This window comes from Phaethon lepturus, unplaced genomic scaffold (assembly GCF_000687285.1).
Source record: "Phaethon lepturus isolate BGI_N335 unplaced genomic scaffold, ASM68728v1 scaffold38106, whole genome shotgun sequence".
Lineage (NCBI taxonomy): Eukaryota > Metazoa > Chordata > Aves > Phaethontiformes > Phaethontidae > Phaethon > Phaethon lepturus.
Window position 1 is genome coordinate 1 of NW_010546239.1, and position 15,504 is coordinate 15,504.

The 15,504-nt window shown below is 38.5% G+C and overlaps 1 protein-coding gene across 1 annotated transcript; it reads right to left on the reverse strand.

Moving 5' to 3' along the window:
• Positions 1-1,923: 1,923 nt before the first annotated feature.
• On the reverse strand, positions 1,924-12,708 carry LOC104622447 (phosphatidylserine synthase 1-like; the record flags this gene model as incomplete). Its single annotated transcript, XM_010289235.1, has 5 exons — positions 12,616-12,708; positions 11,016-11,060; positions 8,648-8,772; positions 5,435-5,593; positions 1,924-2,075 (listed from the first exon to the last, which is right to left on the reverse strand). Coding segments are annotated over exons 2-5 (446 nt in total), but the record flags the coding sequence as incomplete, so codon positions are not given.
• Between the last annotated feature and the right edge of the window lie 2,796 nt (positions 12,709-15,504).

Here is a 15,504-nt window from a genome sequence, read left to right on the forward strand (position 1 = left end):
GGCAATAGCCATGTTACTAATGTTTCAGAACAATCACACTTTTTTGCTGGACTGCAAAGATCTTCACAGACACAACTGTGTACCAGGCAAGGGTGAATTAAGAAACATATGTATTAAGCACTTCAGTCAGGGTGCATTCTGCTATGAAAGCCCAGCCTCCTCTATCCTCAGTCAGTGACTAACTACAAAACATAATCTATCATTCTCTCCATGAAGGAAAGAAACATGGATTGCAATTCTGCACCCTCCTTGGAAAATCTAGAGGATATTTCTTCTTAGTGTATGCTGCCACTGCTCTTCTCCACAGCCTCCTTGTTCTAGAGCTCACTGACACCCATACTTCAAGAATCTGTCAGATTCATTATTCATTAACTGTATAAAGGGCTGGCTCCACAGGTTTGAAAATACTGCATCTACAACCCCTGCTGTTCTGATATTAGATGCATGCAAATCTTCTGGAGAGATGCGATAACACTCTTAAAAGCTAGAAGGCTTTTAAATTCCCTTTTGAAAGGGGATGCGAATGGAGGTTCATTTGACATATGTGTTACTGGTTCTTGCTTTTGATAACATTAATTCAGATCAGGAACAGCATCCAAAGGACAGGGCAGTTTCCTTTTCTGAAGGAGGACTAACAGGGCTAGAAGTCAGTTTTCACCCTGTTATTTTTCTGGCCCTTCTGGACAAAAACAGAGATTCAGATTTGATATTCCTGATACTTGTGTTCTTTTAGTGGGCACTAGTGGGATCTTAGGTAACAGGGAACCTTCTAATCTTTAGTTTCATGTTTATTCAATAAAAAAAAAAGAAAACGAAAGGGCACAAGCAAAAGCTTCTCATTCTATGCAGCTCCTCTTCATATTAAAGGTCTCAAAAAAATCTAGTCATGCATTTAAAAGAATGTGAGGAAAAATTATTCCACAAAGACAGTACAGACTAGTCCTGCTATAGATATTCTGTTGTTTTAACTTTCAGTGAACTCTCTAAAAACAGAGGGACCATCAACTCTATAACGCTCATTGTTCCTCCTGAACTGAAATGCAGGAAAATTGAATTGAGACTGAAGGCTGGATGGTCCTCAAAGCACTTAAATTTCTGAGTAAGAAAAGAAAACAGCACAGAAGTTCACGTAGGGTACAAATCCAAAAGTCAAGATTTGAGCTCCTTTTCCATCTCTCAAGGCAATTTGGCAATTCATTGTACTTGATCCTGTTTCACCTATACCTACACCAGTAATGTGCAGATAACCAGGCTTGCCACCAACTGGCAGGGAAAAAGGCAGGAGAGGGGCAAAATACTACGGTAGAAACCGTACCTGGACAGCTAGGAACTGATACTTACTAGGCCACAAGCTGTTGCCCTTTTACACAACAAATGCTATTTTATTTTGCAATTATTCCATTTATTTTAGAGGGTCAGCAATGGGGTAAGGCAATTCACAGCACAGGTACAATCAGCCTGATTCCTCTTCTGCAATTGCAACCAGTGCTGACAGATTGCCACACTAATGCCTCATCAAGCTGAGGCCAAATCTAATTTAAAAACATTGTATAATGAGAAAACAACTACAATTAGTTTTGTTCACTGCCTTCTTCAAAGTTTAAACTGTATAAAATAAACTGAAAATGTAAATGGATTTACTACTTTATATTTTAATTTGTCATCAAGGCTTGTAACTTAGATTGCAAAGGAAAATTATATATACATCATCATATTTACAAATATATGCTGTACAGCAGCATTACTACAAGATGGACTTTTAAAATTTAAAATAAATTTACAGCATTGTTAGCACATGCAGATTGTATGCTATTTCTATACCACATGCGTTTTACATATGCAAAGAAGGTCAACAGCCTAAGGAAATTAATTTAATATTATAACATCAAACATAACGGTTATCAAGCTTTAATTTAGACCTACTTGAAGCTTGCCCAGTGATAGGTCCTCATCTCCAAGAAACGACAAACTACCATGCCCAACCAGATGCCACCCCCGTTACAAAGCAGGATGTCCAAAATGACTTGATCCCACCAGCATTCAGCAAAATTAGGCAGAAGGTGCATGAAGAAGAGCTACAGAATACAGCAAAAAGATTCTGGGTGAGGAACAGCACAGAATTCACACAAATTCACTTTCTAAGTACACATTCAAAAATCTGCTTTTCAGTATGTCATATTTCAAGGACATGAGCCGCAATCACTGAAATTTGATGGGCATCCTTCCATGATCTTCAGAAGGCCTTGGATAGAACCACACAAGACATCAGAGCTTTCCTTTTCACTGTTCCCTGTTGGGACTATGCTATATATAAGGATGTCATGCAGCTCTTGGCATCTCAAAGATGATACACAGAACATTCATAGAAATGCATGAAACAAGCAAAACTACTGCATTTCCTGGAGGAAGGAAGGTGTTTTGTGCTTTAAAAAATAAAACTGGACAGAACCTTTGTTTTATTTTTGCTAAACAGTTTTAAGAAGCATGTTTTCTAAACCACCAACAAGATGCAGTAAGTAGAATTGATGCATTTGTAAAAATTGTCAGTACTAAAGCATGTTGGAGTTCAGGACTTAATACTTGTTCTATTTCAAAACTCATTCTTACATTTATTATTTTCAGGAAATTTAGTGACTGTAAAAAGATTAAGAGTTCACCAATATTTCAGATACTACAAGTTTTGCTGCTATACTTGATCCAGAACAGCTCAAGAAGTTAAGAGGATATTCTACTCCCCCTTCCTACTTGGTCTCCGGTAAGCACTAATGATGAAGGTACGTTTACAACGAAGATACTGGAAAATAGGCCAGAAACAAACCAACATCAGACTGAACAGCTCATACCATCTGGATATATCAGAACATATTCAGCCCCTTAAAGCCTTTCCCTGGGAAGTGTACAAATCATTTACCTCTGAAGTGATCTGTTTCTTTCCAAATCCTCAACTTAACTAAAGACCACTGTGAGGCATTAGTAAGGCATTTATGTATTTACAGATACATTTGGTGAGTCTACACTTTTGATAGGACAACTGGCAAGAGTTAAGGCAAGATATAAACATAATTTACTGAGAGCTAGAAATGGATTCAGTGGCTCTCACTCTTATTTAAGAGAAAATAATTGTATTCTCTATTCTACAAGAAAGACCACAGCAACCCAAAAAATAGACTGAAAAAGTTAGCTGTGGACCAGAAATCAAGACAGCCATGTGTTACGCAGTCGCTTTGGAATACTCAAGGAGGTGCTTAAGAAAACACATAGCAAACTAAATAATATTCTTACCTCCACAAAACCAGTACAACTTTTGTCAGTTAATGTACATACACTGTTTTCTGTGAAAGATTATTGGTATGATTTTGTAATAAGGTATCTTTTGTTATCAAATATATAAATAAAATATTGAAAAAAGTCAGATGTGGGAAAAGGAGCAAGAAGAATGTTTCCTGTATACTGCAAGAATGAATACTGGTCCTTTTATAATAAATTACAATGACTGATACTGACAATGACAGTTCCTTTGAAAACTCTTTCGAAAGTATATCAAATCAACTTGTTTTCCTTTGACAAGGCTATGGGAATTTCAACCCGTAGAAAAGAAAACTTGAACTTCTCTTCAGGACCCAAACTATACAATGTTGCTCATTATCCTGCTAGTTTCTCTTTAATGTTTTAAATTAAGATGAGAAGGGTGCTAGGCTACAAATCTCAGTCTGCAATAATCTGGCCAAAGACACCAGATGTTACGGCAGCAAAAACTAGAGCACAGGTGTTAGTCAGACCATCTCTAACGTGCTAGCTGTTTTCTCAGAATGAGACCAAGGTCTGCCTGCATCCCAACTTTAATCCAATAGTACAGAGCATGAGACAAGTGTTCCATTTCAGAATGGGTAGCCAGCTGAAATCCATTAATGCTAATAGGAGATGCACATCTAAATCCCTATGTAACTGCCCTGATAACTTCTGTAGGTTTCTAATGACTCTCATTGAATTAATGAATTCGTTAAAAATCCATTTGAGTGGTGATAACCTACCTATATGTTGAACTTTACCCAACACATTGTCTGTTCCAGTAATCTGCCTTTCAACAACAGGGAATACTAAACACCCTATGTGGTGTCAAAATTGAAAATGATGCTTGTGTGATGATCAACTGAGTGATAAGAGTGCTTGTGAAACAAATACAAATTTATTCTTTTCCAGAGGAAAAAAAATACTACAATAACCAGCAAAGTTGTTTTTTGTGGATGGATACTTGTGAAATGCCAAATTTAAGGGGTTTCAAAATACCTTAGAAAACAGCATATCCTTCAATGTCACAGAGCAAAAACATGTTTTGCAAAGGAACTCATGGGACCAGTATTTTCAAACACAGAAGTTTAATTCTAGACAACTAAACCCTTATCTACATTTCTGAATTATAAATGCCTTGTCAGATGAGTCAAGCATTCTCAAGACAGTAAGCTCTACAGAAAACTATGATTTTAAAGACTAAATTCAGGTGTTTCAGGTATTTTAAGTGTAACAGGTTAGATTATGCTGTCCCAAAAGCTGATAGAACTTGGATTTTTCCTCGTTTGCTTTGAATTGTCCAATCAAAGAATATAATGACATTAAACTCATTTTTATAGAAATGCATACTTGGATTTTAGATGACACATATTCTACCAATCAAGCTCTACGTTACATGCAAATGAAAATATTTAAAGTACCAATTAATCAGCTTGAATTCTTAAAATAGATCTAACAATAAAGACCAGCAGTCCAACCAACAGTCAGCTGACTGAATCAAGTTAAGTATCTGTACTTTTAATCCAAAATAGAATTTGAAAGTGCCAACAGTCAATGACTTAAGCACGTGCCTGGGAGAACTGTGGTAAAGCTGTGTAACAAAAAGAAGTCAGTAGTCTTCCAAACCATGGAGCAGGGGACTACATTGCATGTTAACTAGCTTAGATTCAGGTCTAGTTAAAAAAAAAAAAAATCATCACATTTTTATGTCAGTGAACATGAATGAACTAGGCTTTTGGGGTATGATTTAACAAAAGGGCTTTTTTAAGGGAATGACAGTAGATCACAGATATTGCAAGGTGAAAAAGGAGAAGAATTGCCTGAATCAGGGAATATTAGTCAACATCTGAAGTAGCATGAGCGTTAACTCCCATAAGAGCAGAAAAACAAACTGTGGATGGCATCAATAGGCTGGCCTAGGCTTCCCTCCTATTCAAGTAGTAGTAAAGTCACTTACCTAAACCCTAGCTTGCTGGTGTCCATTAATGCAACTGCACAAATTGCTCAGTGTCTGGTTTATAAGGCTTAAAATGTACATCTATACTAAGAACTAGTGAGTCATCCTTCTAGTAACATTCACACTTTCCCCGAAGAACAATTCAAGTCTCATACATTTGCTTATAACTAAGATAAATGAGTGGCCTACCTCAGTGAGCTCCCAGGTGATGCTAATAGTCCAGCACAGCCCATAGCTGCGGATCAGCAAAGCCTTCATAGCCCAGCCCCAGAAATGCCCAAAAGCAAATATATCAAAGTGGCTGAGGATTCTCTCCCAGGTGATAACATGACAGTTCACAGCATACTCCTGTTAATAAAAAAAAAAAAACACAAACCAACAACAAGAAACCTCAATGAACAGGCAACTTCAGAAACACTATAATAAGAAACTTCTTTCTATCCAGCACGACAAGCCTGAAATTATAAGGATATTAAAATATGCATTATTCTGCTTTCTTGTCCTCCTAAACTCTGCAGGAAAACTTTCAGTATTAAGACTCAGTGTCATCACAGTACAGCTCTAATTTAAAGGGAGACAGAATAGACCTTGGTGCCTGAAGAGGCATGTATTTCTTACATGACAGAAGAACAGCAGGAGCAATAAAATCAATAACAATCAAACCAGCAAATAATACTCCAGAAAGTAGTTATTTGCTTTTCTTTGAGGTCTTGATTTAAAACAACCACCTTTCCCCATTTTCATGCTGTCTGTTCAGGTATGGCCCATCAGTGGCTAATCCTCCCTAGTTTGTGATGTTATGTTACTCATCTCAATAATACTCATTCTTTTGAGTATCCTTCGTGTCTTATTTTCCTCATGAAAGCAACTTCCCAGAACACATTCATACTGAGAAACTTCAGTCACAGGGCTGAATTAAAAAAAAAAAAATCAAAGGTAACTTGCAACTGTTCTGTCACAGATGAGTTGCAGATTCCGTAAGAATATTAATTAATATCCTAGTAATCAATAGCAAAGGAAATGTGTTCTCTCATCATGTTGTATAGCAAGTGATAGAGATCATTGCTCAACAACAAAAAAAATCTGTATGCCATCAAAAGGCTGCATCTGTCAAGTTCTGTCTCATCACTGAGCACAAACTGAACTATTACCAACTGGAAGCACACATTTAAAAAAATCTCTGCTCTCCAACACTCCAAAATATACATTGCCACCTGCAGGTGACGACACAGCACTGCTCAGTGCTGCTGAATTAAAAAGATTTTCTTTCAGGTCAGAACTATTGCTAAGCCTGCACAAATGAACCAACCAAGTTGAAAAGGGGATGGCATAGAAGGATTTAAATCCTGGTCTCCATAAAGAAAAGAATGCACAATTTCACACAAATATTTCTATCAAGAGGCAGTTAAGTCCCGCTATGAAACCATAAGTAACCCTTACTGCTGGTGCTCCCTAAGTGAAAGCATGGTATTGCTTCTCGCACGTGCCAGTGCTGCTGGTCATTCAGAGAAAGGTGCACCACCTGTCCTAAGGATGGCAAAGCTGCAGCATTAGTGCACATACCCAGAGAGCTCTGAAACTGGCTCATTTGCCAGCACAAGAAGCTCTAAATGCACAATGGAAGGTGCAGGCTCCTAGCTACACCATTATACCTGAAATTCTATGATGAGTGAACACAATGAGGTTACTCCAGACATAAGCCTTTTTACAGGGCACTTGCTTTTTTGCTTTTAGTTTTAGTGCGGCTTTTTCCCCCTCTACCTCATTTTTCCAGCTGTAGCTCTGACAGTCATACAGTGAAATGTGTTGAACTTTCTTTTATACTCAATCAACTTTGCCAGCCCTGTGCAAGAGACCAAGCTGCAGCCTTCATTATAGTTGCACTTCAAAAATTTACTCCAAGTGACAGTATCAGAATTGCAAAGTAGTACAGAGTAGTTTCTGCTGACTGCTACTACAGTCAGGGAATCTGCTGTACTATGGTTCTGTGCCAGTAGTAATACTAGTCCTCCCCTGACTTGAATCTATTTATTTCTAACTTAATGACAGGAGAGCCAGGTGAATTTGACTTACTAACAGACTCCTCATCTCAGCTCCCTTTTGTTGCTCAGCAACATCACACACCCCCATGCTCATGCTCACATTTAGCAATGTGTCCTCCCACCACCCTAACAGCAGACTGCCCACACCTCACCACCACCACACATCTCCTGCAGAACAGAAAGTCACAGCCCTACTCTGGATGCTGGAGTTGCACAACACGTACTGCTGATCAGCTGAGGTGCAACACCTGAATCATCCAGAGTTTTCCAGGTAAGGAGTCTGTATGCAGCCCTCACTATCAGTCAACTAATGTAAGCTTACTGCACTGTAAAGATTTCCATTACCTCTTATGCGCTACAGGGCAGGAGTTTGCATTCACTGCTGATTAGGTGCTGTGCAGTAGTTTCCACATGCAGTAAATTGCTATTTGCCAAATTCAGTGTATTTCCTCACTCTTGAGGCTTGAGTCCGACAACAGCACCTACTATACAGCAGGTGACCATGATACGCAGATGTGCAAACCCAAGGGCAAGGAAGCACACTGGTCAGGTGGTGGGCAGTAATTTGATGTGATAGTGAAGGGGACAAGACCAGCAACTGTTGCCTCTCCATGCAATAACCCTCTTCTGCTTGGTGCTCAGCTGCTCACATACTCTTCTGCCTGCCTCCCAACATACCTCACATACTTCTCCCAGGCCTCCTTTTACTATCTCAACTATCTGTGCTAGTGTCCTCACCTGAAGGGGAATGTTTTCTGTATTGAAAACTCTTTGCAAGCTGCTCAACAGGCAGAAGAACAAGCCTGTCTTTCTATGCCGTTCCAGACATTGGCCTATGGAAGTAATTTCCCAATGGTAACAGCAACAGTGCTTAGCTGGGCAACTGGAAGGCAGCAGAGCCCTGTGGCTGCTGTACCTGGATTTCCACATACTCAGTAGCATGCCTGTCATGTACTAAGCTCAGAGCAATAAAGTAAAATTCTTTGAGTCCAGCATTGTGGCATCAAAAAAACTGATCTGGGGGATACACACCATACAGGCCTCATTTAGATACGACCTTGCTAAGTCTATTTTCAGTATCCAGGCTCATATCTATTATTTAAAGGAATCCAAAGCCGCCCCAGTGCAGGCATATCTCACACTCCCGACTGCACACTCACCTGAATATCTGCATTAGAAAAAAATGAGATATTTCATTGTAAAGAAATAGCAGGTGATACAAATGGCTCGTTGACTCTGTCAAGTATAGGCACAAACTTGCACTGCTCATGCCAGCAAATTCAGATTTACCTCTTCTCACTCATGTAAAACATGCCTAAAGTATATCCAAAATGTCCAATAAAGTGCCATGGATACATACCATAATATCTGCTTCCCTTGTGGCATATCGAAGATTAGGATCCAGCCAGTACATCACTGCTTTTACCTGCTCAAAGTTAAGGAAGAGCACGAACACCAGGAACAGAAAATAGAGCACACTGAGACCTGCAAAAAGACTCAGCTTTAAAATCATGTTCACTCACAAAACTCTTTGGGACACAGAGTCCAAAAAGCTACTTTGAAATTGTTGCTCTATACATGCCCAGTTTGCACAAGTGAGTTTTCTACATACAGTGGCTACATGCAAAAAAACTTAAGAGACACAAGTCAGATAGTAATCTCTGACCACTCAGCCCTTCATATCACCTCCTGTTTCAAGTGATAGGCTATGTGCTCAACTGCATGACCTCAATCAAAACAAAATTAGTCCAATCAGTTTAGACAGAAGTTGTGATCACAACCTTGTGATCAGGAAGCTTTTTAGTAAGAAATACATTAGGATCCCAGGATTGGATTAGCTCTGTCCCTTTGCTTTAAATATTCTTGCTCTCACTAATGCAGGTCCCTAAGCCTATACGCAGATTTCAACACGAAGATCAATTTAATAATCCCACCTGGCAATTTTGAGCTATGCTGGCAATAAAGAGTTGTTATAAACTAATGCATGCTTGAGTTACTTTTGTGAGCCGGAGTATTTGCTGTTTGAAGCTTTTAAAGATAAAGATTATTATGATTTGTTTTCACACCATTATAAATTATGAAACACTACTGCAGTTGGGACTATTCCCTCTCTCCTCCCAATGTCTGAATATGGATTTTTTTTTTTTTAAAAGAAAGACTTGTAAGAAGTCCTAGGTGTAGATCTGTGGGTAGATGAAGCTGCTGTTTGGAGCATATCTTTACATTATTCACAAGTTCACAGATACCTAAGACCACATGTGGAAGAAGCATTAAATACTAACACCATTTCCATAGTCTAGCACTCAAACTTACTTGTGTCCTGCAGCAATGTCATGGAAGGTAGAAAAATTAATGTGAATAAACTTAGTATCTGCCATCCAAAATAAGCTATAGCAATTCTAAAAAGATATTTTAAACTACAACCAGAACTCATGTGTTACTAATCCTCACTGTACACTAGCGAATGACTTCTGTTTAAGTACAGACACATGAACAGAAAGTATATCTACTGTCCTCTGCAGTACATCCTAAAAACACACCAGGTAAACAGATAACAAACTACTACAAGTAGTACAGCCTTGCAGGCCATGGTGCATCCTGAAATGTTGAGAACACACTACTCCTGCCTGTCATCTACTGAACAGGTTGGAGACTCAAAAGCATGGCTAAATATGCAATGCCAGAAGCAGCAGAATTACACAGTGAAAAATGTTCTTGATTTTGCATGCAGCCTTCTCCCAAAAGTACAGGGCGTCAAGCTCTGACAGTATCAACATTGAGAATGACTTTTTAATTTTCATTTGCTGAAACCTGAAACAAGCAGCAGGACCTGTGTTTCCCAAACTTCACAAGGAACAGGATTCTTTAACAAGTACTATCTAATCAGCAGTATCCTCTCAAAGTCAACAGATGAGTAATCAGCTACTTTGGGAGGCTACTTATTTTTAGCTATGTATGGTGGAGGGAGAAAGAAATATTCAGTCCCCTTAAAAAGACACAGATCAGATTTAAAGCAAATATGCCTAATTCTCTGCAAATGTGCTCAAAGTCTAGGATATACTCTGTGAACCCTGAATTATTTCAAAATAAAATTCCTTATGTTTTTGCCATGTAATTCAGATGTTTAAGTAGCAGGATATCACTCAGTAAGTTCTGTAGTTAATAGAATTATTTTCCAAACTATGAATGCAACTAATATTTACAGGTATTTTTTGCTGAAATTATAAGTTAAGAATATGAATATATACGCGTTAAGAATATTAATAAATGTATGTCAAGCTATACAACAATACAATTTAATAAACATATAAAGTAATAGCATAATTAGCCAATAATGAAAAGCAGCACCCTACTAGAAGTTAGATAGTATATGCAGTAGCTATAAAAAACCCAAACCTTTTTGGAGTGGGAAGAGATGGCAGTAGAAAGGGTGTGGGGGAAGGAGATTAGGAAGCACAAACACAAAACAGGTTTAAAACAGAGCATCAGAATGAATCATCCCTTTCTGGTGATTTAATTTACACCATCCCAATACAGAGTAACTACAATGCTACAATGACATTCACAAATGTAATTAAGAACAGTCTATACGCAACTACTCAGAAGTGGAAGACATTCACATAAGTTTGATGCACAATTATGTTTCATGACAATTCCATTCATCTGAAAGTTAAAATGAACAGTCCTGCAGAAGGACTGAAAAAGTCAGAAACTCAACTTAAACCTACCAAAAACCATTCTCCATATTGCAGGATGGGGACGTGTAAAGGGCCCTGTGGACAGTAAACAAAAACCCTATTAGAAGGCACATCAATAAGAACCACATAATCTACTTTCGAGTATATCTCATATGCAGATTTGGCATAAGCATGAACAGTTCTCCACCAAACTATGCGATATACCCAAATGTTGGGGCTCTATGTTCAGGAAGAAAAAAAAGGTTACAGAGAGGAAAACGAGACTGACAATTAGTAGGGTGTAGCCAAAATTTTCAATTATTTTTATGGAGTTGTTTCCAGAGCAGTAATATGCCGTTTGCTCAGCAGACACTGTATCTCAGGTGTCACCTGAGGATCTCTTGATCTGGTTTCTAGACCACAGCCCACATGTGGCTTGCTCCCAATGAAGTCATCAAATACACATTTCTGTGTGTTAGCAAAGAAACATGGTGCTTAGCCTTCAAATGACCATGAAATGTTAGCAAACAGGCCTCCTAAAACTTCCAAACTGAATATCATATACCTGACAAGAAGTAAGATACCTATGCTCTTTACCAGTGCCAATATTACTTACTTTAGAGCCAGTGATTAAACTGACTTTATTAGATTAAAACCCCCTCATTTAATGTGAAAAGCAGAGAAGGTAAGTCTAGTGAAACTAGAAGACCTCGAAACATGAATCATACTTTTAGGTACCAAGAAGTGGCTGAACAAATATTTTCAGCACAACCTGTAGACTGCTCTTTCTCCACTGTATGCATAAAGTTCATTTTAATCTGGAACCCAGTTTTTCAGGCAGTGCTTTGTAAAAAGTAAGGATTAATGCTTTTTAAAATACGAGAAAAATACATCCCAACTCTGAACTACAAACCCACGCCGAGCACAATCACTGTTTTTTTCCTGAACACTGACAATTCTGAGACAGTTTAGACTTGACCCAAGAATTATGCTCTTGCTGACAGCATAAGTAAAAATTAAAAATACAGAAATTAAAATCAAAAAAACAAATAAAAATCAAAAACAACCAGGAAGACAACACTTCCACCACAGAATTAAGTGTCATACAATGGGTTTTACCTTTTTGCTCTTTCTGCTCCTCACACAATTACCAAAACTGTTGTCCAACTTAAAATTCTACTGAGCAACTGTGATTTTACATTGCAATGTGACTTAGATAATTTCTATTTATCACTAGTTTCTGGTAAGCTGATTTACATAAGGTGTTATACATCTGAGAATTTGTAGAATGCCACTTCTGTTAAAACACACCGAGGCAGACTCCTTTTAAACTTTATTTAAGGATCTACCAGCATCATTACTTAGCAATCTGAGCTGCAACTGTGCACCTGCAAATAGACACACTGATTTTGAAAACATGACTTCTTTGTTAGATACAGACAAGCTATAAATAACCTGCATTTTACCATTATCTCTGCTCAGTATGACTGCAACCCATTTTTAGACTGTTCCTTAACATAAAGGAATTCAAAAAGCAAAGAAATACATTTGAAAGTGATACTTTAATAAAAACCAAAATAAATATAGTGGCAATAAAGAGAAATTCACATGTTACAAAAAGTGAATTATAAACAGTATAAACCTTACTCACCATTAGGAAAAGCTAGAACACTGATGATTAGAAAGAAGAAAATCACAGAGAGGATACCCCTCCAAATATTATCCTCTGGGACAGAATCATCCCTGAAGAGACAGACAACATCAAAGTGTTAAAGTGCATTATAAGGATGAAGTCAAAAGGCTCTGAAGATATCATATTTATTTAAATAAAGATTACATGGAAATAAGCATAAGAAATAAGCATGCTGGTTATATAACAAGTCAGGATAGTAGCTGTGCCAAATGATTTTCACCCTGCACTTCTGGGTATCGCTTGCTTACAAGAGAGTTAAGCATATAATCAATACATGCGAGCCATAAGCATTGTTAGAAGTCAACACAGAAGCAATGACCAAATTTAATACAAGGTGAAAAAAAAATCTTCCTGCCTTAACGGTCACAGAGACATCATCAAAAGTAATTTCCACAGCAGACCAAAAACTCTAGAAGCCTTCATGCAATTCCTAGGTTTCCCTTTGCTGTTTTGGTGCTGCTCGCAATCCCCTTTCACTTCCCTTGGCCTATTCCCAATGCCAAATGCCTGAGGTGAGTGCAGAAAGGGGGGAAATAATGATTACAATCAGCCTTTGGAAGTAATGATTATACAGCTTAGAATCCATATATAACAGAGAGACAACAAAATTTAAAAGAACCAGGGAAAAACATCAACTTGCTTATGGATCTATTAAGCTAAGGCTCTGAACAAAATACCAGGTATTTGTGCTACTGTCGTATTACAGCCAGAAGAAAGACCTAAAAATACAGTTTGGGATGCAAAGGCAAACTTGACTGAGGAGTTCTTTCTTTTCAGGCAGGTAGAATGAAGTGTACAACAGTGAGATTAACAAAAAAAAAGCCCACCCAAGTCTTCTAACCAGCAGACAGCTTCTAGGATACTTCAGTAATACAAACAGAAAGAAACTTCAGACTATCATAATATGCACACCTAATATTTCATAATGTATCACCCACTACAACTCAAATTAAAGTTTTACTATCTGGGTAATTTAATGTACTTAAGATGAGTTTATCTATTTAAATATATTCCTTTATTTACTCCCAACCTATGATACCAAAAACTTCCCAGCAAACTTTAGAGGGATACAGCTCTTCCTGGCAGAGCTTCAGTCACATTTCTGGATGGTTCTGTAGGGAATCTGTGACAGCATAAATGCGCTCCACATTAGATATTTGCTGCAGTTATAAAATACTTCTCACTTCGCCAAATTATTTCCCTTTCCCTCAAAATTGAACCTTAGCAGCTTTACAGCAGACTTTCATCATTGTGAGGCATTTAAGCACTATGTTAGCTTAACTGTATGGCAGGAAAAAGTACATTAAACCATGAATGGTTTCTCTGCAGGCCTCAGGGACTCCCCACAGCATTTTTTTTTTTTTTAAACCAGTTCAGTACAGATTTACCAATCATTTTCCAGCAGCCATGCTGCACAGGCTGACACTTATAATTATGAATCCCAAGTTCCAGAGCTTAACTCTGGCTCCCTTGGCAACCCTAAGAGCCTCATGACATCCAGTGCACTTCCCAAAGCCTCAGGCTCCAATGGCTCAGACAGCAAAACTATATTCTTGTTTTAACATATGCAAATAACACACACGCACATGCTGTCACGGGTGCCACCAAGAGGGGGAATTTTTTTTTTTTTTTAAGAGAGAACAGATTACTAGCCACACCACTGCACAATTCAGCCTGGCCAAGAAAGAAGTGAAAGACGCTGTGATCACATCACTTAATTGTCGCCAGCTGGGCTAAAAAGTCCTCACCTTTGCATATCAGGATTCTGAGTACAACTAGCTTCAGGAAAGCTGTCCTAGTCACTTTGGCACTACTTCCCCCAAAAATCAACAAAAATGTGGTATACGGTGTTAAACTGCATTTTATTCCAAGTGAGTAGTAGAGGCATTTCATTTTGGCTTGTAGATACCTTTCAAAAGGGATAGACATGCAATCTTCTTGCCAGAAGCAGGTAAAAACAGGTACGAGCAGGACACTCGCTACTGTGCACGAGTTAGGATAAGAATTATAGCATTTGCCTGGAAGAACTATTTTGGGAAACACCAAAAGAAACAGGGAGGCAAAATAACTATTCAAAGAAAGACACAATCACAACAAGCTGCAATCAGGAAAATGTGCTAAATCATCTCCTCACTTAGCCTGAGGAACTTTGATGCTGACTTTGAAATATAAGCATTTGTGCAGCAAAAACAAGACTTCTAATGCTTGCGTGGGAGGACAGATGCAAATGCTCTCAATTTAAACCCACTTTACCAGCGCATTTTTCAATTTGGTGGCTTTTTGGAAAAGAAATAATAAAAGAAACAAAGCACGTAATAACTGCATAGCCTTTTTCTCTCTCCTGCTCTTCTCCCTGCTCCAGAGCACATTACACTGGCACGTTACAAAAACGTATACAAGTTATTATATCATGAATTAAAAAAAGAGGATACTCAACTAAGGAAAAAATAGCTAGGACACTAAATTTAGAGTGTGTTTGGGGAAAAAAAAATAATCTTCCATAAACTCCCCAAATCAAACCTAAATGCACAATAATCCAGTTTAATCAACTCCATTAATCAAGGGAGGTGAAAGACAACAGCCCTATATCCTCACAGGTCTTACTTGTGCTTCCACAAACCCATGCAACTTCACAGCAGAAGCTACCAATCTGTCACCTTGCTCTGTCCTGTTGTTGGGCTCCACAAAATACCCCCCTCCAGCACCCACCCGCCCTGCTGCTGCTTGCCTCTGGGCACAGAGAAGGCCACATCCCTCTCTCTAGGGAGGAAGAGGACAGGGAAAGCTAGAGTCACTCCACGCCTCCGCTCCAGGGCACAGCCTGGAAGCAGAGGAGCCTCCATCTGG